Source organism: Pieris napi, chromosome 16 (genome assembly GCF_905475465.1).
Source record: "Pieris napi chromosome 16, ilPieNapi1.2, whole genome shotgun sequence".
Taxonomy (NCBI): domain Eukaryota; kingdom Metazoa; phylum Arthropoda; class Insecta; order Lepidoptera; family Pieridae; genus Pieris; species Pieris napi.
This window is the reverse complement of record NC_062249.1, coordinates 10895673-10923037: the sequence shown is the minus strand read 5'-3', so window position 1 is coordinate 10923037 and position 27365 is coordinate 10895673. Positions and strand designations below refer to the sequence as shown.

Sequence of the window (27365 nt, the reverse complement as noted above, 5' to 3'; positions counted from 1 at the left end):
TTATTCATTTGTTTTATTGATAATATTTTTATTCCAAGAAACCGACCCATGTTACATCGCTTTCCTTTGATCACTAAGTAACAAAGGGATCCACTAAGCCAGGTTGATTCATTCTAATAAAGCATAGTATATCCTTCCTTCTAAGAACGTTTTTCGTCAGTCATTTTAGAACATCCCTCCCTCCTGTTAATAACAGATATTAGCTATATTTTATATCCATATCTTCTCAACACTTAAACCATAAAGTCTAGCGCCGAGAGCTAACACTTTATTAGAGTTTCTAAGGCTGCATGTTCCATTTTACGACGTTTTTAATCGCGTCTCAGTGTCTACGACCTTAATCTAACTTAAAGTGTGAAAAGTTTATTATTTAACATGCTTATGCTTGCCACTCTGTCGTATAATACGTATAAAATGTTATAGTATTAAAATATGACGACCTATTTCAAGTATGTGGTTCTATAAGAATAATCATATTCGGTAACATCGATGTTGCGGATTAAGCATAAAATAGTTTCAATATTTGTGTATTTGTGAGCACCATGTATCAACATAGTAATTTAGTTATCTGCTGCATTCTTTTTTATAACACCATGCGCCTATTTTATTTTAGTATAGTAGTTTTTTTATTCTTGGTCACATATAATTATCAAATAAATGTATACAAAATATTGTGAAAACTATTTTAAAAGAGTAGGTATGGAGTTTCTTGCCCATTCTTCTCACTATTAAACGACCTTTTGGATGGGGCAACTAGTATTTTTTTAATATCTCTGACTTGTAATTTTACCTTTCAAAAGTGCCTTTTTAATGGGCCTAATTGAAATAAATGATTTGATTTTGACTTTTATTTTATAACTGATTAATGTTATATATAGAACTTATAAAATAGAATAACATTAACATATGTTTGAATATATAAACAATATATTTATTTATTTAAAAGCCAATTAAAATAATATTATTAAATTAATTGCTTCCCAAAACTAACAGAAACAAAATACCTAATCTCTTAATTAAAATAAGCCCTAACCGAGTGGCATGTTAAACCCGTAGGCCGATAAAATAAACAAACATAAATCAAAACAAAGCAAATTGGTGAAGTTTTCATGTAAGCCAATTGCTATAATCTAATCGCTGCCTTGTTATATTTTGATATAACAATTGCCAAATGAAAAATACGAGGATTTCCTGTTCGCCGTAATCGTCATGTAATCCATCAAAAACGACATTCAACCATTTGCTTGCAAACGCACCGTTTACTTATTGTCACAATTTTATGTGAGTGATTGATATTTTACGGAGCTGCCAATTATTTATCGTGTTCTGTTTTTAAATTGGAATTCAATTTTTAGTGCCACTGTGCGATGTATATTTACTTTGGAAATGGTTATTCGAAATTTGAAAATAGAACGCTTTAGAAGACTTTTAGATAACATTCAATGTTTAGCCTTTCTATATGTTTATCTCCTAGTTTCTATAAATAAAATACTATTCGTATTTCCACCGAGTAAGTTGGAACTTGTGTGATTAGCCAATCACTGTCCAAGCATCATAGTATTATATGATATAGTTGTACCTAGTTATAAAGGGTGACATAGGACCTGTATCTACATACATGTTATATACTATTTAATATATGAATAACCAGGCATTATTATTCGTTGACTAATTATGTCTAGCTATTCGTACTAATATAAGATTAAATAAAAATTCTGTTATGATATCCTTGACCAAAATAGAGCGATAGGATCTCGGTAGAATGTTCCTACGGTTATAGCCCGCTCCCCGCTGACCACGGATCATGCGATAAAACAATTACCCCAATGAAACTTTACGTGAAAACGAAAATTTTTAATGAGCCTTCATTAAAAAGCAAATATTAGAGCTTGTTTTTACTATAATTTATCGTTTCGATTATGTATTTCATAGGAAGTTTTAGAATTATACCTGAAAAGATTGATGATTATTCATATTGATAAGAAAATATGGTTTTATCAGATAACAATTCGCAAATAACGTCTTTATAACTTAAATTTAATATGATAAATTGCTGACACATAATCGCATGTATTCTATTTAAGGTATAAATGCGAAAAGCGTTTGACTCTCATGTCGAATAACACGAGTCTTTGCCTTCGGTTGCATTGTCATAGATTTTTCTTTTAATTGGCCTAAACATGCGGTCATACGGTAATGAAACTCGCGAGGAAAGCGACATTTCTTGGAATCAAAAATCAATGATGTAGAATCATCGCCATTGTTTATGAAAAGACATTATGGTGATGAATCTAAAGCGAAAAATGCTTCATGAAACTACACAACCTGATTCCGTCATCCCCTTTTATCCCCATCTAGAAGAAAGCAGGAGTTCACAGCTTCGTTATTGACATCTACCCCGCAGACGCAGGTCTTGGTTGAAAAACTTAAGACAATGGTTTGGTCAAAGCATCAAGACATTGTTTAGAAGAGCGGCATCCATAATTAAACTAGCCATGATGATCGCCAACCTTCGCAAGGAGATGCTAGTATAAGAAGAAGAAGTTGTTGACATCGACATCGCAAAGAGTGGAACTCCTTTCCAATTTCATCTTCCTTAGGCAGTATAATATGGGTACATTTAAGCGGCGATTAAATAGGCATCTTCTGGACAGACGTTCCCTCCAATAGGCACATTTCACTTAACATCAGATGTTATTATGAACGTCTGTACAGTTCTCTATATAAAAATAGTCCCATAGAAAGTTTTTGCACTAGATTAAGATCTATTACTTCCCCTTATATTTGTTCCTAATTTAGAATAATCAATAACCCATATCCCATCTTGGGCTAAGTAAAAATGTCGTGTAAAGCATTGCGTGTACATCTTGATATAACATTTACTGACGATAATTATAGTTACGCTTCGAAATATACACCAAGTTATTCAATTTATACATTTGTTTACGGGTCGCGTAGACCAGAAGTATTGGCGAAAGGTTCTAAGCCTTTAAATAATTCTTTAACCAATTTAAATTACCATGAGTCCTATTGAAAAACAAGATGGCGGATGATTACGATCAGCTGTTATTTATTGCAATAAGTATACTTTGAATACATTTAAATGCGCGTGATTTAAAATATATTGGTCAGAGATACTTATTGTATCTATGTTGGAGAAGGTGAAATAGAGTTGTGTTATCAACTAATACGTAATGCGTAGATTGTATGTCATACATACCGAGCAGTGTTGGCTTAGTGGCTTCAGCGTGCGACTCTAATCCCTGAGGTCGTAGGTTCGATCCCCGGCTGTGCACCAATGGACTTTCTTTCTATGTGCTCATTTAACATTCGCTCGAACGGTAAAGGAAAACATCGGCTTGCCTCAGACCCAAAAAAGTCGACGGCGTGTGTCAGGCACAGAAGCTGATCACCTACTTGCCTATTCGATCGACAAATGATCATGAAACATCAGACATCAGAGGCCCAGGAGTATTATATATTCTATTGTAGACACCCAACAACACAACAACAGACAACTTAAAGTGTTAATATAATTTTAATTTTAATAAAAATAAATAAATATAGGTTTATATTATGACTGAACGATGAAAATGTATTATAATTTATAGTAATTCGTACTTAAACAATTTATTACCACATTTGAAATAAAGAATGTCGATAATTCTTGCTTACGGCCAGTGTGTTATACTGGTCTAAGATCCCGATATACAACGACCTTCACCGAGATGCTTATTTAATGAAACGTATTTTATATTAAATTTAATATGTCAATAAATATAATCCATATGGGTTGCCTAGCAAATTTCAGTCCAGAGTATTTTAATTAGTATAAAAAAAAATATTTTTTTAAACATTTCACCGGTATGATTATTAGATAAATTCTATACCAATCGAAAGTTTGAAGCCCATAGAATATGCAAACGTTAGGTTGTTTTTAATCAATTAATTATTTATGTGTATATTTTTTATGTGACACTAAAGTACATATACATCTTTAGTAAAAAAGAAAGTTATATTGTTATATATAATACTACCCTGATTAAAAATATTGATTGAAAAAAAATAAAAAAATTTACTACATGCAAATTATAAAAAAATATTTTTTTTAAATATTAATTAAACATACTATAGTATAGTATATACGTGTGCAACATTATTCACACTACAAAACAAACCATTTTGGCAAAATCTTTGAAAAAATAAACGTTTCACAACACATAAAACTTCAACACTCCCAATCAACGTGTCAGAACACTTTTACAGGGTACGAAACTTTCACGTATGTAAATTGGTGATACAACAAGGTTGCAGCGAAGTCCCAACGGTGTCTCTCTGCAATACTGATTTCTGAATTCGCACCTGCACTATTCCCACGTCTGCATCACATACTCTATTCAAACTTCATTTACATCGAAACATTGTCAACGGTGCTATTTTTTATTCGGTAAGCTTATAACGTTGTTATTATTAACTTGAGTCAAACATCCAGTACTGGTATTCGGTTTCCTTTGAATCCTAATTTAATCAAAACATTTAACATATTTAATTTAAGTATAACAATTTTGAGCCATATAAAATCTCATAGCTGCGCAATAGAACCTACTTGCACGCGGACTCATGTAGGATAAAGCTACATAATCAATCGTAGATTTTACATTATTTTATAGTCTATTTATATATTTTATTTTAATTTAGATTTGGAATTAATTTTACTGAGAAAATTACGGCGTAGATATATCTGAATTAACGATTGTAATTAGATCTCACAAGAAACTCTCAATTATCTTATATATTTCCTCCAAATTCGATTTTGTTCCTTTCGGAGTCTCTTCTCTCTCTATCTCTTATAAGTTATTATAAGTACATGCCGTAGGGTTCAAGTGCACAGGCGCTAATTAAAGTTTTAAGTTGGCGCCTGGTAGATAGTATCGGTGACCCTAGAGGTGGTGCTTTCCTCGCTTAACGAATAAGTATCGCAATACAGCGAAATGCTGCCAGTTAAAGTACACAAGTATAGTTGTAAACCAATCGTCGATTTATATATCTCTTTACTCAAAGTAAAAGGTTGATTATAGCTTTCTTCCTGAAAACCCAGATTTGACACAACATATTCCATAATTATTCTCAAAATTAATAACCGCAATATAAAAAAGCTTAGAGTAGCTAGAGCATTAGAAATAACTCGCCGTTTTCATATTGCTTTTAGTGAATATATTCTAGAACCGTCTACTAGAGACAGTGACGGCTGCCTTCGTGAAAAATGTATTCTCGAGACGCAAATAGGTGAACACATTGAAAAGTCTTCCGCCCGAAGACGTCTTACGCCGTCAGTGTTTGGTTTTTTTAAACTTCACACTCTGAAGAGTATTTACAAAGAACATAATGTTCGCTACTGTAAACACAATTTTCACTTGACTTATTTCGATTTTATTTAGTTGAACAAGAAGGTTTTTAATGTTGTTTAATATGAACTAAATATGATTTGTGAAATAATTATTAGGTTAAAAATATCTTCAAGACAAATGTACCCATCAACTATCTAACTTGATTCTACATAGTATTAATAAATTGTGAATTATAACAAAATTAAAACTTATTTACATTAACAATGACTTAGTGTGAGATTCAGAAAACAAGACTTATCGCAAACAATGACTCCTGGGTGTCAAAAACTACCCTTACTGCTAAAGGTATGTTTTTCCAGACAACCTAGAAAAAATACTAATCTTTCTACCAATTTACCTATTTTTAATTTATTTTTAAGTACACTTGTACTTGGATTATCTGATCAAATCGTTTTTAATTTATGCGTTTATTTGCATAATAAACATGTGAATGCTGAGGCAATCCAACTTCTTGACATAACAGGAACAAGACGCCTAAACCTTTTGATTTAACTCACGATGTTTTTACTTCACCATTCAAGCGAATCTTAAATGCGCACATTGAAAGAAAGTCCATTGGTGCACAGCCGGGGATCGAACCTACGACCTCAGGGATGAGAGTCGCACGCTGACGCCACTAGGCCAACACGAGCAGTGTTGACCTAGTGGCTTTTGTGAACTTCTGGGAAAAAATTGCACAATACTATAGTCCTATATATATACCTATGTCACGCCTAGTCTAGTCAGACCTAAAGAATTATTATTAATTAAATCTGTATTGACGTTATATTTTTGTTACACCTACTTCAGTCTTCAAAAACGTTGCACCCCGCAGTTTATCAATATTTAAAGTCTTTCAATCAAGTTGTTTATGCACGTACGTTAGCGGGGAAATATTTATGGCCGAGTCACGTACATTTGCAGTCCGTAGTTATTCGTTCACTTTTCGTTTTAGTCGGTTTGTCGTGATTGTTATTGCTTGCAAACGTAGCTGATGCATAGTGGATATCGTGCGTGACTTTATACGTGGCAATAAAAAAATGATATCAAAACTGTAAACGTAACAAATTGACTTTCAACTTTTGTGAATGCATTAAATGGTAAATGAATTTCCATTGCTGTTTGAATTGGAAACATTGAGGTGTGATTTAAATGATCATATTTGAATGTTGAATTGAGATCAAAATAAAATGTGTTTTTATTTCATTATCCTAAGTATTGGCCTCAAATTTCGAAATCTGTTTCATAATTGTTTTTCTTAATATACAAGTACAGACCCACGCCGTCGATTATTAAATCTAAGGCAATCTGGTTTCATTTGTTTTCCTAGAAAGACAACTCCATTGGTGAAGATGAGATATTAATGCACGACCTCATGGTTGAGAGACGTCCACAAGCCTGGCCAACCCTGGACTTGTCTGAGAGCTAAATAAATAATAACACAGACTAAAATGTATACGCAGACGTATAGACCATATACGAATTAATAAAAATGTTCAGACATGCAACCTGGAATCAAATCTCATTGCTTACATTAATACGCCTAGCATCTTATGTTTACAAGTTAATTAAATATTATATTTTTGTCCACAGATCATGTACGCGAATTCTCATGTGGGACTCTCTACTACAGAACTTTGTTTGTCGACACAAAGCGTGATGCACTCTACGTTGGTGCGATGTAAGTTTAATCCAATACATACATATTTATACAGAAATAACATTGAAAAATACTATGAAACGAAACTTCAGTTTTAACACTGTACTTTTAGATGTATAAGTAATTGTGTTAGATAATATTGAACACTTTACATTGAATTTCAATATAACTGAAAATATATTTATTATACCTATCTAGACTAAATGAAGTATTGATCTGTATGAGGAGGCTTTTCTAGTATAGACTTTTAAACCATAGAGGATTTATATGTTGCCTGTTTGTTACAGGGACCGATTATATCGACTTAACATGAACAATATCAGCGCATCACATTGTGAGGTATGTGTGTATAAGAATTATTAATAAACAAATGAAATTAGGCTACATTGCATTCTTATTAAAAACATAATGATTCTAATAAAAGGACTCAAGACAGTAAAAACTCCGCTACTCTTTTTAAACGCCAGATTTTTTATACGGTGCTTGTATCCAAAACAAAATGCTAGATAAATATGTATCAAAATTACAACACGTATTCACGTGGCCCAAAGATCGCTAATTAGAAAACCTTAGTATCTATGTTTTATATATCTTTCGTTTAAATAATGGCAATTTAAATCAAGTTCCTAATAACTACTCCTATTAGAATTAACTTGCTTTAATTACTTCTTAACAACAAACCCTGCTTGTTTCAGAGAGATGCGATAAATTTGGAGCCCAGTAACGTGGCGCAGTGTGTGTCAAAAGGGAAATCGGAGGTAATTAGAAATTGTCTATTACATTTGCGTCAACAAAATGCAGTATCTTTTTTATTTATATTACGTAGTTAAGTTGCATGTGTTTTAAGGTTGTCTTTTATTTAGTTATTGAAGTTCAATTTTTTTTTGTTTTTTCTCTCCTGATATTGTGTTGAAATTAAGTGTTATGTTGTCTTGCTTTTTAATTTAAGATTTTTTTTTTCAGAAATTAGTCAAAACAATTGTAAAACCTATTACACTGGGTTTATGTGTAACTTACGATCATTAATTATCAAATGTCAATCTAATGTAGCGACAAATAATTGTGGTTACCTTTAATTTTTTTCCTTTACGCTTAGACATACTATACTTATATGACATAGGTAGAGTTCTTACAATAAACAGAAAAAAAATCATTTTTAATTTACTTTCATTCGAAAATGAATAATGATAATCCAAAGGGTTGTACACTAGATGGGTTAAGGCCTAGAATTCATATGCTTTGTTGCATTCTTATTTATACACAAGTAGGTTATCAGACTTTTGAGCTTGACACATTTCGTCGAATTGCACTACACAACTTAGAAACGCAGTTACTCACGGCGCCATTTGTAAAAAAAAAAATTAGATATACAATGTCAAGTCTTATAATGTCATTCGCTGTAACGAAAATCTCTCTATAATGTCAAAAAGATATAATTTGGTTGGTATAACACAAAACCCATACATTTATCCACTCTTTATAACGCAACAGCCATTCTCTAATACGAAGAAATATTTTCATATTTAGACATCAACAACATACTTAAGTGTAATTGTTTTTATAATCAGATTACAAAACTAAACTATTCAGGTGCCGAAATTTCTAAAAAGGCATCTGAGGTCATAAACAGCCGTTTCGCCTTTGTTATTGTTAATTGCATTAACACGTGTGCCATTATTCTTAGATTACATTGCCTGTAGGAAATTTTGGTCTCAGTTACTAAACGCACCATTGTCACCTATCTATTATATATATGTATGTATATATATAAATTATTGTAATTGGTTAAGTTTGGTGTTTTTCCTCTTCTATCCCTATAACGAACACTGTCTATATCGTAATTACACTGTATATATAAGATGTACAAATATTAAAAAAAACCAAGAACAAAGTTATTCGTTCAATTAGGTGCATATTCGGTAAATTGCACATAACTAACACTATTTCCATCAAGATTTAATCTCATTTTTAACGGTGAGCGGCGGGAGGCGCATATTTCATTGCGGGAGCTTAAAGCTCTACTCGCTATATTAAGGCCGTTAATTTTGATTTACAATCGCGACGTAGGAGCAATATTTGTTTTATTTCTGTTACACCCTGGTTCTGGAGATTGGGCGGACGTGGGTACCGCGACCTATGAGTTATTGTTCTTGCTAATTCTTTTATTGCTAGCTCTTGCCTGGACGCATTTAGCCGCAGTTTTAAAATATATGGCGGAATTAAACTTTGTTCTATACTATATAAAGATTGTATTTATAAATCGATCTCTTGTATTTTGCAAACTGCCTTACAATGGACGTATTTAAAATATTGAAGAGTACAAAAGGCGATTAGGGATTTTCTTTTGAATTATATAAAGATTTGTTAGTATTTATTATTATATTAAGATGTTTAATATATTCAAAGGATTATCAATAAATTTTGAAAGCTCGGCAACGCACTTGCGAGCCATCTGGCAATGTAAGTGTCCATGGGCGGCGATATCACTTAACATCAGATGAGCCTCCTGCTCGTTTGCCTATTACGTAACAAAATATTTACCATTTTTATTATATATTTATCATTCAGTTTTAAATAAGAACTAAAATAAAATTTATTTAAATACCAAATAAAAGTTTTCTAAATCTGTTCTATGACTTCCAATAAAAACGGTCCGCAATGCTCACAATACGGGATAAAACTAAAGGCAACTTCAAACACAAAATATAGCCGAAAGCAAATAAAAGTCGAAACTTTTCTATTGCAAGAAAAGCTATAGACCACATGCTACCCGCTCGATTCGGGACGAAAAAATAAATTCTTTTATTAGTATAAAAGTAGGTTGTAAAAAAGAATTATACTCGAGTATCTCACCTCGATCGCGAAAACATCCACTCCTTGAAAGCTATAATCAAAGTTTCGCTGTCTACGAGCTTTCCCTTCTCTAAACACGATGTAACATGAAAAAGGCTGGGAAACGCCGTCGGCGAATTCTGTTGGCCGTTCGACACTCTTCTTGTTGTTTTAAGTCATTGCTCTTTGTGATCGTATCTGGGAAAATCGTGGGATAAAAGGCTTTATTAAAAGGCTTTTGTGTCAAGGATCTTTAAAATTTTACTTTAATATCAATTACATTCGCTTTGTACAACTTTATACATTCTTTGATAAATATTAATAATTATTATTACATCTAACATATGTTCTAACCTCTACCTATAGTTTCTTTCTTTAATTTAAAACCATACATAAATTTACAATCACATTAACAATTTAAACATTTCAAAGGTATCACCAAAGACATTATGGATAAATTAGTTCGACTTAAAAACCACTCAGTAAAAAAGAGAAGAAGCATAGTCGTAAATCGACTTACAAAGTGGCGAATAATTAACAAAATGGACCAATCCAAAGCATTAGTTCGAAGTTATGCGAGCGCCCGGCTAAGTACCGTTAAAAGAAACTCCGACGTGAGCCTTTGATTGTTCTCTTAATTCTGATTGTTTCCGAACGTAAAACACTTTTGCGCGCGTCAGTACAACGAATCGCTTCGACTATATTAATCCGATAATTACTTTAGAACAATCTCTCGCAAAGTTACCTCCGCTAGGCCGAAAGTGTGGCGCAAGTTTTTACGAGCGAACAAAGAACTCGGCCTAATTGTTTATTTTCACACGAACGGGAAAACTACTAACTGGGATTACGTTTCGCGAAATGAGAATTAGCTATACTATGGGGCATTATGCTGATGTGACAATCCAGCGCCGATAAAACGCCGTAATGAAGGAACCGCACATATTCAATGCATCGAAAATTTTATTGGAATAATAGTAATTCAGAAGAGTGGGCGAACGCTCACTGGCCGTGATTATGTAAATTTGCGTTCAACATAAATATTGAACGGGACATTAATATTCCGTGTGACAGGAGTGTGCGTTGTTCGTTTTAGTGAACAAAATGATGCTTAAAATAATTTCAATATATAAGTGAATTTACGAATGAATATTCAGTTTCTTTGTTTAATGTTCGGTGTCTTAATCAGTATACAAGATTGAACCGTTTTTAAACTTCGTACTGTTAAGCACGTTCTGAAATCTATTTTTTTGAGTTTGTTTAGTTGAAATTTAACTTTATGTTGTTTTGTTTTTAATTTTGATTAGCCATATTTCAAAAGCAACATACAATCTAATGGAATGTGGTTGTTGCGGTCGGACGAGAGATTGAAACTAATTTTCTCCGTCAGTCCACGCACAGGTAGAATTGTGATTTGATGACATGAAGTAGTATTAGTAATCTAACTAAAAGTAAAATAATGAAATGATTACTCTCAAATAATTTTTACATGCTTTATATTAGCTTCACCTGTATGTATGTAACCGACTCCTTCGGACTCGATTTTGACCCACTTTTAACGGACAAATTTAATTAAAACTTTGCGCACCTGTCAAAGATCGATGACAATGCAATAATCCGAAAAAAAAATTAAAAAAATTCACTAAAAAATAGACGACGATATGGCATCGATAGACGAAAAATATGGCACAGAGCGCCCCACGCTTTTTCACAATAATACCAGTATTTTTTGTTCATTACCATTTTCAGCCTAAATTAGGAATTATTTTTCACTTTTAAGTTTGATGTGCTTTAAAAGCGTGTGTTCTAGTTTTTTTTTTAAACTATTATTTATTATATATAACCATAACATTGTTGACAACACAAACTTTTTTGGTGGTATTGTCATTTCAACTGATAAATTAATTGTGTTTTAAAATACTTGAAAGTAATAAATTCATTTCCAAGCAACGTTTATCACAGCAACTAATAAACACCATTCGCAATGAATATTATTAAAGTAAAAAACACTTTCGTATTATTCGTTATAACATTTCTTATATCTTTTTCAGCATTTCGACTGTCGGAATCATATCCGTGTCATCCAACCAATGGGTGATGGGTCTCGACTCTATATCTGCGGCACCAACGCACATAGCCCTAAGGACTGGGTACTATACGTAAGTACAAAAATGAAATCAAAATAAACCTAATAAAACTAGTCACTCGCATAGGTCCAAGCAACATTGTATCTTAAATGTATCGCTCACATATAACTGTCGTACCAATCAGCCACTCAGAGTCGTCCATTAAATTATCTAATAGTAACAAAACGCATTGACGACATCTGCGAAGTTTTATTCGCAGGGAAAGATTATTTTAGCTGAAGTGTAGGACTATGTTATTTAAATACATTTTAAAAATTGTATTAAACTTGTAGCGAAACAAATACCTACTTGTTAATACAGATACAGAACCTGTCATTTACCCCTCTTTTGCTAACTTTTTTATCGTCTCTGACAGTGAAGATTTATAGCTATTATCTAGGAAGTACTTAACTGATCAATTTCATTGGACACTCGCCAAAGATCTCAACAGGTTACATATGCTACAAACTAAAAGGGCAAGATGGTATCGGAATGTAACCATAATATCAGAAAGTGTTTAGTACTGAAAAAATAAAGGTTGCAAGAACTAAAATAACTTTATAATAATTATGTTGATGGAAAAGAAATGTTTTTATTCATAAAAGCTGTGTACACGTAAATTTTATGAGTTACATTATCATAAAAAACGATTGCAAGACTACACGCCATTGGTAGTATTATTATTATATTTATTACCGGTCGGTCTGGGCCTCAGATTTCTGAATCTGTTTCATGATCATTTGTCAATCTAATAGGCAAGTAGGTGATCCTATGCCTGACATACGCCGTCGATTTTTTGGGTCTAAGGCAAGCCGGTTTCCTCACGATGTTTTCCTTCACCATTCGAGCGAATGTTAAAAAAAAATCATCAAAAATCATTTATTCATATAGGTACACAATGTACACTTATGAACGTCAAAAAAAGAATAATACATTAAATGCTTCTAATTTTACATTTACTAAATGTTAAATGCGCAAAAGAAAGTGCATTGTAACACATCAGGGAATAAAACCTACGGCCTCGGAGATGAGAGTCGCACAAAGCCACTAGGCCAACACTGCTCTTGGTATTAATAATATAGCGAACTAAATAAAACCAACCTACATCACTAGATATTTTTTGCAGTTAATATTATCAATCAATTTATTGGATATTTCAATTACAAAAAAAACTACGGCATCTTTCTTTGTTTCGCGAATTCCCGTATTTACGTTGCTCCAATGCTTCCGGGTTTTATGTTCGCATTTCCATTTAGCCATTCCCATATATCATCACAAATAACAATACGTCAAACGAAAATCCTCGTTTACAACGCATCACGTCTCACAGTTCCTTTAGATGCATCCTAGTAAAGTAACTTCACGCTGGCAACCGCGACAAATTTCACGGATACTGATTCCAAATGACGCCGTAAGACGAGAACAGATTTTTCCCAGCGCTGCAAAAGGTATTTCTAACTGAACGACTCCGTAAAGACGCTATCCAATGACAATTTTATGTTACCTATTTCGTATCTCTAAAAATTTTAATAGAAATAAATTTTAAATAGGGAATTCGTTTGGGACTTAAATCCGTGCATAGTAATAATAAAAAAATGTGTAGAATTTCGGAACCCTTTTAAATAATACCAGTCCCAGCTCTTCCATAACAAACTAAATAGTTAATTCCATAAAAAAAATATTGTTGTTCCAATGACAATTTTATGTTACCTATTTCGTATCTCTAAAAATTTTAATAGAAATAAATTTTAAAAAGAGAATTCGTTTAGGACTTAAATCCGTTCTTGGTAATAATAAAAAAAATGTGTAAAATTTTGGAACCCTTTTAAAAAATACAAGCTCTTCATAACAAACAATAGTTCATTCCATAACATTTTTTTATTGTTTTTTCAATTACAATTTTTTATTAAACTAGAACTTTTCTCCAATTTTATAACAAAGAGGATTATGTGACAATGGTTAACTATTTATAGTTTAGTCTAAAAAGTATACCGAATATTATCAAACTTGTAATTTTTGTTTAAGTCAATTTTGTTAATAAAAGATTCTTTACATTTTTCTTATTGTAAATTTCAGAGTGCAAGTAACAGATTAATTGTAATTAATTAATAATTAATAAATTCTATATATATATATATAATTGGTAAATTTCGCTAAAATTTTACAAGCTTTTAAGTTGGATTTAGAACTTAAATAGTCTCACTAATAAAGCGTTTCAAGCGATAAAGTTGATTTTTCACAAAGGCCATCGAGAACACACGGCAATAAATTTCTGTGCTCTGTTCACCTCTCAGTTTCCTGCGTTTGACTTTCATATAATTTTATGATGTATCGTTTGGACCCTCAACAAATTTTATCGCCGTTGACCCTTCGTTCAATTTAAAATAATTTAATAATCCGAAAATTGAGAAATAAATAATGTTTTAGTCAACTCTAACTTTTCTAATCAAATACGTCGAGTAACAATTACAAAAAAAATATATATTTTCGTATAAATAAATATTATTTAACACGTTACTTAAAATTATTTTATATAATTTCCCCTAGACACATTTTTTATGTTTTTCTTTTAAAGAGCTACGAGTGAATTCTTTCTTTATTATTCTAGATATACCTACCTATACATTATCCTTACAAACTATGCTAGTACGATAAATGAAATTTATTTATAAACAAATTTAATAAACATATACCCAATGCTACATTTGAATGAGAAATGATTGAATGACACGACACCAGACACGACGAAGAAAGAGTCGAAAAACTGTAAAAGTTTTATGAAAAATGATTTCACTTACAACAACCGCAATTCGAAATCAATAACAGTTATTACACGGTACATAAAAATACAGTTTTGTGACGATAAATCGTATTAAAAGTCAAAAACCGAGAGCGGAAACGTTGAAAATTGAAAATATATTACGTTTGTGGGGAAGGAAGTATTGAATACGATTGGCGATACTAGCCGACCACAGAGCAAACTAATACAGAGAACACTGTATTTATTCCATGTAGTATCTGTATATTGGGACTAAAAGGTTACCTCTTTATAGTAGTTTTCTCAGAAGAGATCCACTTTCAAATAGAAAGTGATGAGGTTTTTGAAGGCATTGTGTGTCTGCAAAGGACTTCTTGTTCAAAAGTTTTCGACATATGTTATGACGTACTGGTATTATAAATAGTTAGTGGTTTTAATAGTTTTGCCACTCTGCATGCTAATTTGACATACCTGATTGTGCAGTTTCTTTGTAATTTTATTATCTATCTTAGCTAGATTCAATACGAAAAGATATTTGATAGCAAAATTTACGACAAAAATAGACGAAAAATAACCAACATTTCTTTTAAATTTCAATAAAATGTACAGAAAATATTTACAAATGCGGTTCCCATATGATTGAGCGTGAAAGTAATTTTTGTACCGCAATAATTGTAACGTAAAACTCCAGAGATGATCAATGTTTTGTATTATAATCTGTCGTTTGAGTAATGGGCCCCTCCCTGCGGTGAGGGCGCGTCAGTTTCAAAAATTGAGTGAAATCACATGTACGCAATTGATAGGGTCCTGGGACACTCTGAGACTGACACAAACCAAAATGGCATCTTTACTGCCTCCATATAACTATTTCGTTGCTATCTTCACGGAACTAGAAACAGCCTTGTTGCTAACATCCGACATGAATAAAATTCAGTTACACTGTAAAAGTACACTGCTTTGATGAGATGACGTATTAAAACACTATTATATTTTTATATAAATCACGGAAAAAAACAAATACATTGCTTTTAAAATCAATTGCGTTATAAAACCAATCATTTACATTTATTTGTTGCTAACTTCACTGCATAACTGCGACAGTCTTGCCCCATCGAGTTTCTTTTGTTTCCGTTCTACGAGAATTCATTCACATAGTGAAATATTTGATTGCATTTTTATTTACACTGCAAATTCACCTGCAACGGTTATTAAAAATCAACAATAGACAATGGACGCGGAGCTTATCGAAGTGAGAAAGAGCAATAAAAGGAAAGTGATTGTATCGAATGAAACAAAGGTATTTGTTACCGGTCGCGCATAACAATAGGACAATTTGTATAGCAGATTTAAAATACATCGCATTTATCCCGCCCGAATGAATGTGATAAGCCCCGCTTATTGATTGTACCCATTTAAATTGAAACCTGTTTCGTCACACGTACCCAATGAATTATAACAATGTTGCCTCATTTTATACAATATGAGCTTTTTGTTTCTACGCAATTCGTAGTTTTGAAAAATAAAATTTGCTATTATTCTATAAATTTCAATACATTAAATTATTTACCAACATATTTATTTGCAACACACATATGGTACAGTATTTACAATATTCCTAACCTACATCATGATAATAATAAGAAAAAGAACTAAGTCCTTTAAAATGTTCGGTCCACAGCAGTTGTACCCAAAGCAGCATTAAAATGCTGGCAGCAGCCTTTTCCTCGTTGTATTGCGATTCTTCTTCGTTGAGCGAGGAAAGCACTAGATCTGGGGTCACCCATACTATTATTTAATATTATATTATTACTAGCTGACCGGGCACACGTCGTTTTGCCATGTATATCATTTATAATAAAAAAATAGGGGTTGATCGTAGAGGAGTGAAAGTTAGGGGTTGTATGTATTTTTGTATGTTGTATCATAAAAATAAAAAAAAATAAAAAAAATTGTCTAAAAAATTAAAAATAAAATTTAGGGATGGACTACCCCTAACATTTAGGGGGATGAAAAATAAATGTTGGCCGATTCTCATAGATACCGGATAAGCATAAAAAATTTCATCAAAATCGGTCAAGCCGTTTCGGAGGAGTATGGCAACGAAAACTGTGACACGAGAATTTTATATATTAGAATACCCAATAAACAAAAAATATTAAAAACTGTTTTCTGCTTAAAATTCCTCATATACAATATTGCGAATAGTTTTTAAAATAAGAACAGAAAAAAACATTTCCTGACTCGATGCGTAACACAATATAGACTAATAAATAACATTTACTTAAATATAATAGTAATTTACAATAGCAGATAGTAAACGAAAGAAAAATAAAACAAAAATCAAAAATTCGCTTATCGCTTAACGGATCTACTATGGACATAAATTAATCCCCTTAATAATTATGAAATACCGATTTATACCTTAAATCTGCGTTCATACAATGCCTGTAAAATTTTACACGGAAAGTGCAGTTACAAGTAATGCAATAACACGATTATCCTGAGCCCTCTAGGCGCGATACAGCGCACGAGTGTGAACATTACCGTAATTATAACGCGAGCTTGGACGAGAGAACACTTCACAAAATCACTTTATAAGCCATACAGAATTTCACTGTGTGCTTTAAACTGCATTCACGCAATACATTTTGATAAAACTTTGTCCACAGATGATGTAACCGCGAAATTATTTTGCATTCCATATTTTGCAGTATAATATATCTATAGTATACTATGGCTGGCTATGTATGGATGATAAAGATTTCTTTAGGCATTTACGCAATCTAATTCTATTAAATTCCAACACATATATTGGTTATAAAATATGTAGGTTCAAAATGAGGGGAATTTTCCAAATTCCGTCTGCAAAAACCAACCTAGGAGTTCAGGAACCTCTCATTCGAATTCTTCGCGAAATGAATAGAATAAACACTACTTATCCAGGTCTAGACATATTCTGTAGTGAACTCTTATCCCAACCTATTCCGCTATTTTATTAGTAACTTTTGCGTATAAAAAAAAAATACTAGTAAAATTTTATTTTTTTTTTGTAATAAAGATTGTGATATGTGGCTATAAATATGGTGTGCTAAACATTAAAAATAAATATATTAGATCAGACAACACTTAACCGTTTGTCAAAAAGAATGTATCACACTCATTTTTCATTTAGATTGGTGAGTCATGTTAATTAATTTCCTCTAAGACTCTCTCGACTGATTTATAATCGTAAAAACGTGTCAAACACTATTTAAATTCAATCGAGCTCAAGTGTTGTTTTGTGTGTTAAATATCTCGCCCTAAGCTGATCACTTATATAATAATAATATAGCCTTTTGATTCCGAAACTCTGTGATTTTATATATATGAACTTTAATATATTTTCACTCCAGTATATCTCGGAGTTCGGTGTGCCTCTTAGCAAAGGCCTCATCTAACCCCTTCCACTGTTCTCTATCTTTTGCGACTCTTCTCCAGTTGTAGCCTGCTCTTAGTTTCAGTTCGTTTTCCATCGTTTTCCATCTCTAGGGTACCATTCCGTCACTGTTTTGCTCCATTTTTCACGCTTTATATTAGCTTCACCTATATGTATGTGTGTATGTAACCGACTCCTTCGGACTCGATTTTGACCCACTTTAAACGGACAGATTTAATTCAAACTTTGTACACTTATAAAGAATCAGCGACAATATAATAATTTCATAGGTTTATCTCGAAAAATCAAATGAATTTTTTTTAAGTCCACAAAGCAATACGATTAAATTGAGACAACACGTATTGCTGCTAGGACTAAAAAGTGGAAAAAAAATATAGTTTAAAAAAACTATCAAACACGCTTTTAAAGCACATCAAACTAAAAAGTGAAAAATAATTCCTAATTTAGGCTGAAAGAGCGCCCCACGCTTTTTCACAATAATACCAGTATTTTTTGTTCATTACCATTTTCAGCCTAAATTAGGAATTATTTTTCACTTTTTAGTTTGATGTGCTTTAAAAGCGTGTTTTATAGTTTTTTTAAACTATATTTATTTTCCACTTTTTTTCATGGGAGCTCAGTAGCATATGACCCGTTCATCTCCTGATCATTTACTGCCTTAAAATTATCAATGAAACAGACTTCGAATTTGTCTGTATGCAATTGGGTCACGGGACTAAACGTAGAAATGTACCGAAATAAGTGTTAAAACTTTATCATCACACGCAGATTTCTTCCCTAATAATCTAATTAACATTCAGAAAGGTGCACATGAGTTTATGACGGAAACTTGTGTGCGCTGTTTTCTTACATCTACGAAGGAACGCTTAAAGAAAACCTAGTTGATATGCGAAACGCAAACCAAAGTTTATATGGAAGCGGGTGAATTGAAGTTTTTTCTGAAACAAAATGAAATTCTCTAACATAACTTAGCTTTGAGTTTTGTAAAGCATTAATGAATTAAAACCAGCTGGGTTTCGATCTTTTATTAATTATAAGAGTACTCCTCAAGATAGTACCTACCAATTTGCGTTTTTAGCAATGCTATTGTACCTCTTTGCCATTCTATCCAGCCCTAAACTTACCAAATACACAGCATATCAAACAAGCGGTCTATTAACTGTTCGTGTGACTGAAAAACGTCACAATGTCCTCTCGTATACTTTTTATTATACGCTATATCAGGAAAATAATTGAAAAACAAACAAAAGTCATAACATTGGTAGAGCCGTGCACCAATCGATTCGCGTACATCAGACAGCGAGCACAGGTGTGGTTTCGGTCCCATTCAAAATTAGGATCCAATATCTTCGCTCGAATAGCTTCAGTTTGTTCTGTGATAATAAAACTACGGCAAATACATTTTAAAGTTGCTTTCGTTATAAGTATATTGAACAGTTTAGCAAAATATTTTTTATTCTTTCTTAACTTGCGATTAAAAGCTCAATTGTTTTATAGTTTTAGTATAGAGATTGTCTATTCGAGCAGAGTCAATGATTTCTGTTTTTAATGTAAGTAATACTCTAAAAAAGAATGAACCTGATCCTGGAAACTATGAACCTATAATCTGGAATATACGTATAGGTCCTATATGCAGGCAACCCACTGTAGAACACCGTAGACGCCAAACAGAATAGTTTCAAATGTCTCATCAAAGTTTTATAATATAGTAATTAGAGCGTTAACTTACGATAATTCCAAAATTAAAACATACTATAATTTATTTATTTATTTATAAGTTCTAAAACAACGTTCATAAATTTTACAAGAAAATATGACATTACAAATTTTACATACATACTTAAAAATTATAAAGATAAGCACGTTAGCAAAAAATTAAGCAATTAAACAAGCAACCACAAAATAAAAATAAGAAAGAAATAATAACTTAAACTAAAATAATAAATAGTATCTATTTAAAGTCGCTCTATTTCTATAAAAAACAATTTAACCGTCAATGAGTGGTAATATTTTCTACAGAGACTTGTAGCAATAACCACAGGTGTTCTATTAAGCTTATTCTTTATTCAATACAGACTGTATAACATGCAAAATTTGTCAATATTTAATTTCCGTATCAGAATCTTATAAAAATACAGATTTCTAACATCTTGTTCAAAGTTTAACTATTGTACTCTTGTGTAATTGCCGCTTATTTTAGACGAGGACAAAGTTCAAAGTCTAAGTTATGCAAAATCTTTTGCAAATAGCTGAGACGATCTCCTCTTAGCATAATGTACAAACTGTCTTACACTATTCTGTCTACAGTGTTATAATAGATAAGCTTTTCGATAATAAATTCGCTTGATTTATGAATAATTCACAGTTAGATAAACGAATAATCAACTAAGTAAATTTAGAGTATACATACTATATACATTTGATCCACGGTCACGCAAATCTGAGGTGAAAACCAATAGTTGTAATGCCACTAAGTTAAAAGTTAAATTAGCTAACAGTACTGTAAATACCAAAAGCCATTAAATAGTTGTTGCCTGAAGGACACAGTACAAATTAAAAATTCCTTATAAACTAAAGATTTTAAAAGTAATACAATTAATACAAAAAAACCAAACAAACATTATATATATGATACCTAATACATTGCATTACATTATTATAAACAGATATTCTTAAAACTAGAAAAGTATTTATTTATGAAAAACAATCCCATCCTAACATGTGACCTCAAATTGACAAGAATGTATAACAAATTAATAAAATTAAACACGAAAAAAATAAAAACATCGGAAAAACAAAATTACATTATAAACGAATATAAAATTAACTAGCTACTATAGGCACTACAACAATTAGGTTCTTTCTAAGCATTTTTTATTTATTTATTAAAGGATATTTTGTAATTCAAGACCTTGAATAATCTATTTTTAACAAAGCTATACAGTCCTTAGACTTATAGATATATCTATAGAGTATAGACACATCCTTAAGATATCGATTGTTAATCATATGACAATATCAGATAGGCCTTTAATCATTGGCTGATAGTGACACGCTTTCCAAACTTTACCCCGCCTTGCAATTTAGCCTTTGTGTGCTCGAAAGCTAGGGGTTCGAATATAATTTACGAAATGTATTAAGTTTCAATTTGCATTTTTGACATCAAAGTAAATGATCTTATATGCTCAAACGCTTTTAACGTGGTAGTTTAGACACCTCATTCTTTGATCTCAAGTTAATATTTCAGACGCAAGACATATTATAGTATTAAATTATATACTATAGTTCAATGTACTAAGTAAGTTTAAGTTACAATGGATGGAAGAAAATCTTTTGTGTATTCAAATTACACAAGTCCAAAAGATGATTTTTATTTATTTATTTATTCACATTATTGCAGTAAAATAAAACACAAATAACACAATGCATAAAAATTATAAGGGATGCAACGGGCGGCTTTATCGCTAACAAGCGATCTCTTTCAGGCAACCCTAGTAAGGGAAAAACTAAAAAAAGAAATATGATGAGTAAAGTGCAAGAAGTGCGTAATCAAATGTTATATTAAAAAAAATATGGAACCTTAATCTCTAGTAATACAAAGCAAAATCTGAATAAAACAAACTAAAAACTATAAAGCTAAACACACGGATTCATGAATGATGCAATACAAAAGAAAATTTATAATGATATATCTTCTACATAAAACTTCGAAACGTTCAATCAAGGAATTTATACCAGCACAATATTTAAATTAGGGTACAGAGATGTAAGTCCTCAGGCCAACTTTCACTCAATGCGTAATCATTACCGCCACCGGACGCCTCATTCCGTCACTGAAAAGCTTTAAAGATGGTAATTTCGTAAACAAACAAAGCAAGGGTCTAATGAAGGTTGCGGGTGTCCACAAAGTTTCTTATTCTACAGGGGAAGACCCGGAGCTTTTCCGTCCGATCCATTTGCTTGTTTATTCTGGACTTTCTTTGCCCTCGCTGTAAAATAATGTACCTACTTACCATCTTGTTTGCAAGCCTTGTAACAATTGTTACTTTCACACCCTTTAAAAAATTCTGCACCCTTTTTACATGGAATTACCAAATACGATGTTTCGTGCGCTCAGAAGTGGGTTAAACGCTATTGTGTGGCGTGTCGACATGCTAAATCGTTTGTTTAAGATCTTTCTTGATCTTTAACTTACACTGAGGGAAAGCCCGTGGCGCCCAGCGGGCGGTAACAGCGGGTGCCTCCTCCAGTCTAATTTAATCCTCGGCTTATTGAAATAAAAACGACATAGGTTTTCGTCAGGTGAAGCGGGGGAAGGGACGTAAGGGTCACAGGTGCCTCCGATGGTCGCGGCATCGTTAAAATTTACATAAAGTCTCAATCCACGCCGGCGAACCTCACTGCCCACCCCACGTTTATGCTACATTTAGTAATTTTATGATAATTTTGAAAACGGTCCCGCCACCCATCGCATTATACTAATAGAGCAGACCGCAGGACGTCATGTTGAAAAATATTCAAGCGTCTTTTTAAATACGCTCCGGTCAATAAATCGTTCGGACGTGAAACGGACATGGAGTTTTAAGTAAAATTAATAGCAAATGTGTTTTCAAGTGCGAGGGCAGTTACGGCAGACACATAAATCCACTCGTTAGATGTGTTTTTCAAAACGCCTTTGATTAATAGCGCATAAAAATCGAAGTGTTTGCGCGTAACATTTTTTAATATTTAACTTTTTACGGCTGTTTCAGAACGAGGGTTGGAAAGCAATTCCATGCAAATGGCTATTTACGCGTTATACAGGTATTCGGAGCGTCGATAAAAATAAACGGTATTGTTTTGTTGTAGTCGAACCTGACGCACCTGCCCCGACATGAGTACGTGCCGGGGATCGGTATGGGCGTCGCGAAGTGCCCCTACGACCCGGCGGACAACTCCACGGCGCTGTGGGTGGAAAGAGGCAACCCTGGCTCGCTGCCCGCTTTGTACTCCGGCACCAACGCCGAATTCACAAAGGCCGACACGGTCATTTTTAGAACCGACCTACACAACCTTACTACGGGCAGACGGGAGTTCTCATTCAAGCGAACTCTCAAATACGATTCCAAATGGCTGGACAGTAAGTATACGTTGAAAATTTCGTTCCACAACTTTACGTTTTACGTTTCGTTTAGCGGCGTACCACAACTATGTGGAAACAACTGCATTAAAGTTTCACGATCATTTGGTAATCTAATAGGCAAGTAGGCGATCAGCCTTCAGTGCCTGACGCACGCCGTTGACTGTTTGGGTCTAAGGCAAGCTCCTCACGATGTTTTCCTACACCGTTTGAGCGAATGTCAAATGCGCACATAGAAAAAAGTCCATTGGTGCACATTAAACCTATGATATCTCTGCGTGCGACTCTTATCTCTGAGGTCAGAGATGAGAGTCGCACGCTGAAGCCACTAGGCCAACACTGCTCTTGAAAAGAGCATACCGATTCTTAAAAGGCCGGCAACACACTTGCTAGCCTGATAATGTCACAGCGAAATTACTTTAACATCAGCCTTGCGATTCTGTAACTCACTTTTCGCTTAGCTTTCGATAAGGTGGGAGCTTGTAGTTTATTGTTTATCAGAATGCCAAATCATAAAATGACTGCTTTACGACTGATTTGAGAGCGACCGCCGATGCGAAAACCGCTGTGTGAGTTGGAAAAGTGAGTTACAGAATCGCAAGGCAGGTAGCCTCTAAACTGTTAAAAAAACACCATATTATATATTCTCACATACCTAGATCAGAAAACTTTACAGAAATTAAATTTCATAATGATCTACTTGAAAATTATAAACATAATATATAATTACTTCATAAATGATTGAAATAATCAATTCCAGAACCCGTAACCTAATTACATAGCGAAAGCATTAATTTCTCCATTTCATTAGAGCAAGTGTTGAACGCTACTAATTTACGTCAAATTAATTGATAATCATTAAAGTCAGCTATTGGGAGCTAACCACGAGCGCTTATCATTAGAACAATAATTGTTCCAGTCATGGGTATTATACGAATTAAACAGAAATTGTTTCCATGTTACGCTAAACAATCGAAATTAGACCGTTTTCGCTCTAATGAACGGTTATATGCCTCCAATCTTTCGTTAATTTGTTTCTCCGTATAGAAATTATGCGACGGTAAATTTCGCTTGCCGAATATCGTGTTATTTGTATTTTTATTGCTGTTCTTTTAATATAATGAGTGCATAATAAAATTACTGTTCGTGATATTATTTGCGTGTGTAAATTGAAATGTGCAAAATATTTATGTTAATTATTTCTGTTGAAGTTATATTATTGAGGTTTTATTAACACATTACTTTTCATACCAGCAACAGACCAGTGCTTCAGTGCTTCAAAAATCCCTACAGAGACAGATATTATATTTAATATTTCATACAACTGCAGAACTCTATGTTAAAATTTCTTTTGCAAAACAAGCATGTTTAATTTTAAAATGCGTATTAAATGATTATTATGAAACAGTAATTTTCTTTGATAAAATAATTTAATTCGATATTCTACTAAGTTCATGTAATACACAAAAAATGCATCTTAATATCGTATTTTTAAGACTAATCGTTTTAATTAGTTTTCTCAATTAATTACTGACTTAACGGGGTTTGCAAGTGGACTACTCATTTCATTATTATATTATAAAAGGAATGCTTTTTTTCAGTCGGTGCCGAGTAGATAATAACTATAATATTTTATAAGGAACTACGAATCTAACAATTAAGCACTCAAGACTGTTAGAATGCTTTGAGAAATATATGTGAATTTTGGTCCCAAGGCATTTGAATATTTTAAATTAGACTATTCTTTGGAACCCGTGCTAATTACGACTCCGAATAATTTATAGCTACTAATATTCCAAGGCTTATTGGGATGTAATTCTCGCATTTAATTTCACTGGTGGGAAAGCTTTTATTGCATAGAAATAGCTTGTATTTAATCCTTAACACGTGTCGATTTCATTCCAAGCCGGCAAATGAGTGCTTATTATGAACGCCCTCTATCGGGTATAATAGAGACATTGCTTCATCTAATATTTATTGCATATCACGGAATAATAGAAATTTGATACTATAGCCGGCCAACTTTATTACAACGTATGATTAAATTAATATCTTTTATATTTGATTTAAATCTTCATGACAATCGGACACATTTACTCCCTATTTTTATCACATTTCGGAAATACTTGTGTGCTTTCCTGATAGACTGTTATGTGTATTTAAAATCTTTAGATTATATTAAAGTAAAGGAAAAAAGTAAAAATTACATACTTATATTATTTAGCCAAATTTAATAAAATTAAAATAAAATATTGTATATAAAATATTCTCGTAAATCAAAGATATGATCTACCTTATTTTTGACTCCTTCAATTTACTAGGTTTTATATTATTATAAAAATATCTTAATAAATCGCGAATTTAAAGTTGGCCTTGTAAGTTCCAGTTTTTGTTTGTTTCTGTATAAATTTAGTAACGAAATAGTCTAAACCATAATTTTTTTTTTTAATTTTTTTTTTTTAAAGACAATTCATACCAATTGACCTAGTCCCATTCTAAGCTGGTGAAGCTTGTGTTATGGGTACTAGGCAACGGATATACATACATATTATAGATAGATAGACATATAAATACATATTTAAACACCCAAGACCTAAGCACAACACCAAATGCTCATCACATCGATGTTCGCCTCAGCCGGGGATCGAACCCGGGACCCATGGATTCGCAGTCAGGGATACTAACCACTAGACCAATGAGTCGTCTAATCGAAATTAAATCATAATTTAAGAGATTAATTGATAGCAGAACTAATAGTATACATATTTTTCTAGAACCGAACTTCGTTGGATCCTTCGACGTTGGCGAATACGTCTTATTCTTCTTTCGAGAGACAGCGGTAGAATACATAAACTGTGGAAAGGCAGTCTACTCCCGAGTAGCAAGAGTCTGCAAACGTGATACTGGAGGCAAGAATATACTCAGCCAGAACTGGGCTACTTATCTGAAAGCTAGACTCAACTGCAGTATTCCTGGAGAGTTTCCATTCTACTTTAATGAAATACGTAAGTATTATTATTTAATTTATAATATAAAAGGCTTGTAGTACCGATTTTCATGAACTTTGTTTGATTCTATTTTTGTAGCAGGATGGCTGATCCTTACTGCGTCATATAAGCAAGTGTTGTAAGTTTTGTGCAATTAATGAGAAATTCATTCGAACACACAACCTAAGTTAAGAATGAAGTGCTGAACCCATGAGATGGTAATTTTCTCAATTTCGAATTATTACGAGCGTGTATTTGCCGTTTAATGATTATTACAAAAACAAAACCGAATTTTTACGTTTTTATAATTTAAAACACCTTTGAAGTGTAGATTATATTATAATATAATCAACTTAAACCTTTTAATGGACACCATGTATTGGTCACAATAGCCAGTCAGATTGAATTTATGAGATTAAATGCTTGATGTATAAATCCCAATAAAATATGATTATTTTGAGTGCATTTAAATTTAACTGCTAAATACAATATGGGGCAATTATATTTGCGTTCAAAAGATGCACCAATAACGATTGCTAAGTATAGGCTTCGATTATGCGATATATATATCACCTCGACGTCCTTCCACAACTTAGCGTATTTCAGGCATATTTAGCCGCTCACCACCACTATGTGGAACAAGCTGCAGGTATTTCCGATCCAATACAATTTAGGGTCGTTGAAGGAAAGAGAGTGCCTATTCCTCAAATACTGGCAATACATTTACAAGCCGTCTGGTATTGATTGTCCATGAGCGGCGGTATCACTTAAGATCAGATGAACCTCCTGCCCGTTTAGTCTCTGTTCTATAAAATAACGTTGGTGCTCAAGAGGTGCAAATATATGTACCCACTCTGATAAAAGAGTTTCAATTAAATATTCTAATTAGATGTGAATATATAAATACTCTTTAGTTGAAATACATAGTGATTCTGTCTAAAATTCTCTTTGTCTTAAATTAGCAATCAAGTTGTTTCTACAATAAAATTACTTATTCTATAGCAGATTTTTATATAAACATTCGTTTTTCATACAAAATAAATCTGTATTTACAATGTAACAT

General features: G+C 32.6%; 1 protein-coding gene across 6 annotated transcripts in view; it reads left to right on the top strand.

Moving 5' to 3' along the window:
* Positions 1-27365, top strand: part of LOC125057212 (semaphorin-2A) — a 405445-nt gene that overhangs the window by 337267 nt on the left and 40813 nt on the right. For all 6 annotated transcript variants that reach the window (XM_047660755.1, XM_047660754.1, XM_047660749.1 and 3 more), the window contains 6 exons: positions 6981-7068; positions 7335-7386; positions 7743-7805; positions 11928-12035; positions 23045-23315; positions 26090-26320. In XM_047660755.1, coding sequence (XP_047516711.1) covers positions 6981-7068; positions 7335-7386; positions 7743-7805; positions 11928-12035; positions 23045-23315; positions 26090-26320 — 813 coding nt within the window. The remainder of the gene's footprint in view (positions 1-6980; positions 7069-7334; positions 7387-7742; positions 7806-11927; positions 12036-23044; positions 23316-26089; positions 26321-27365) is intronic.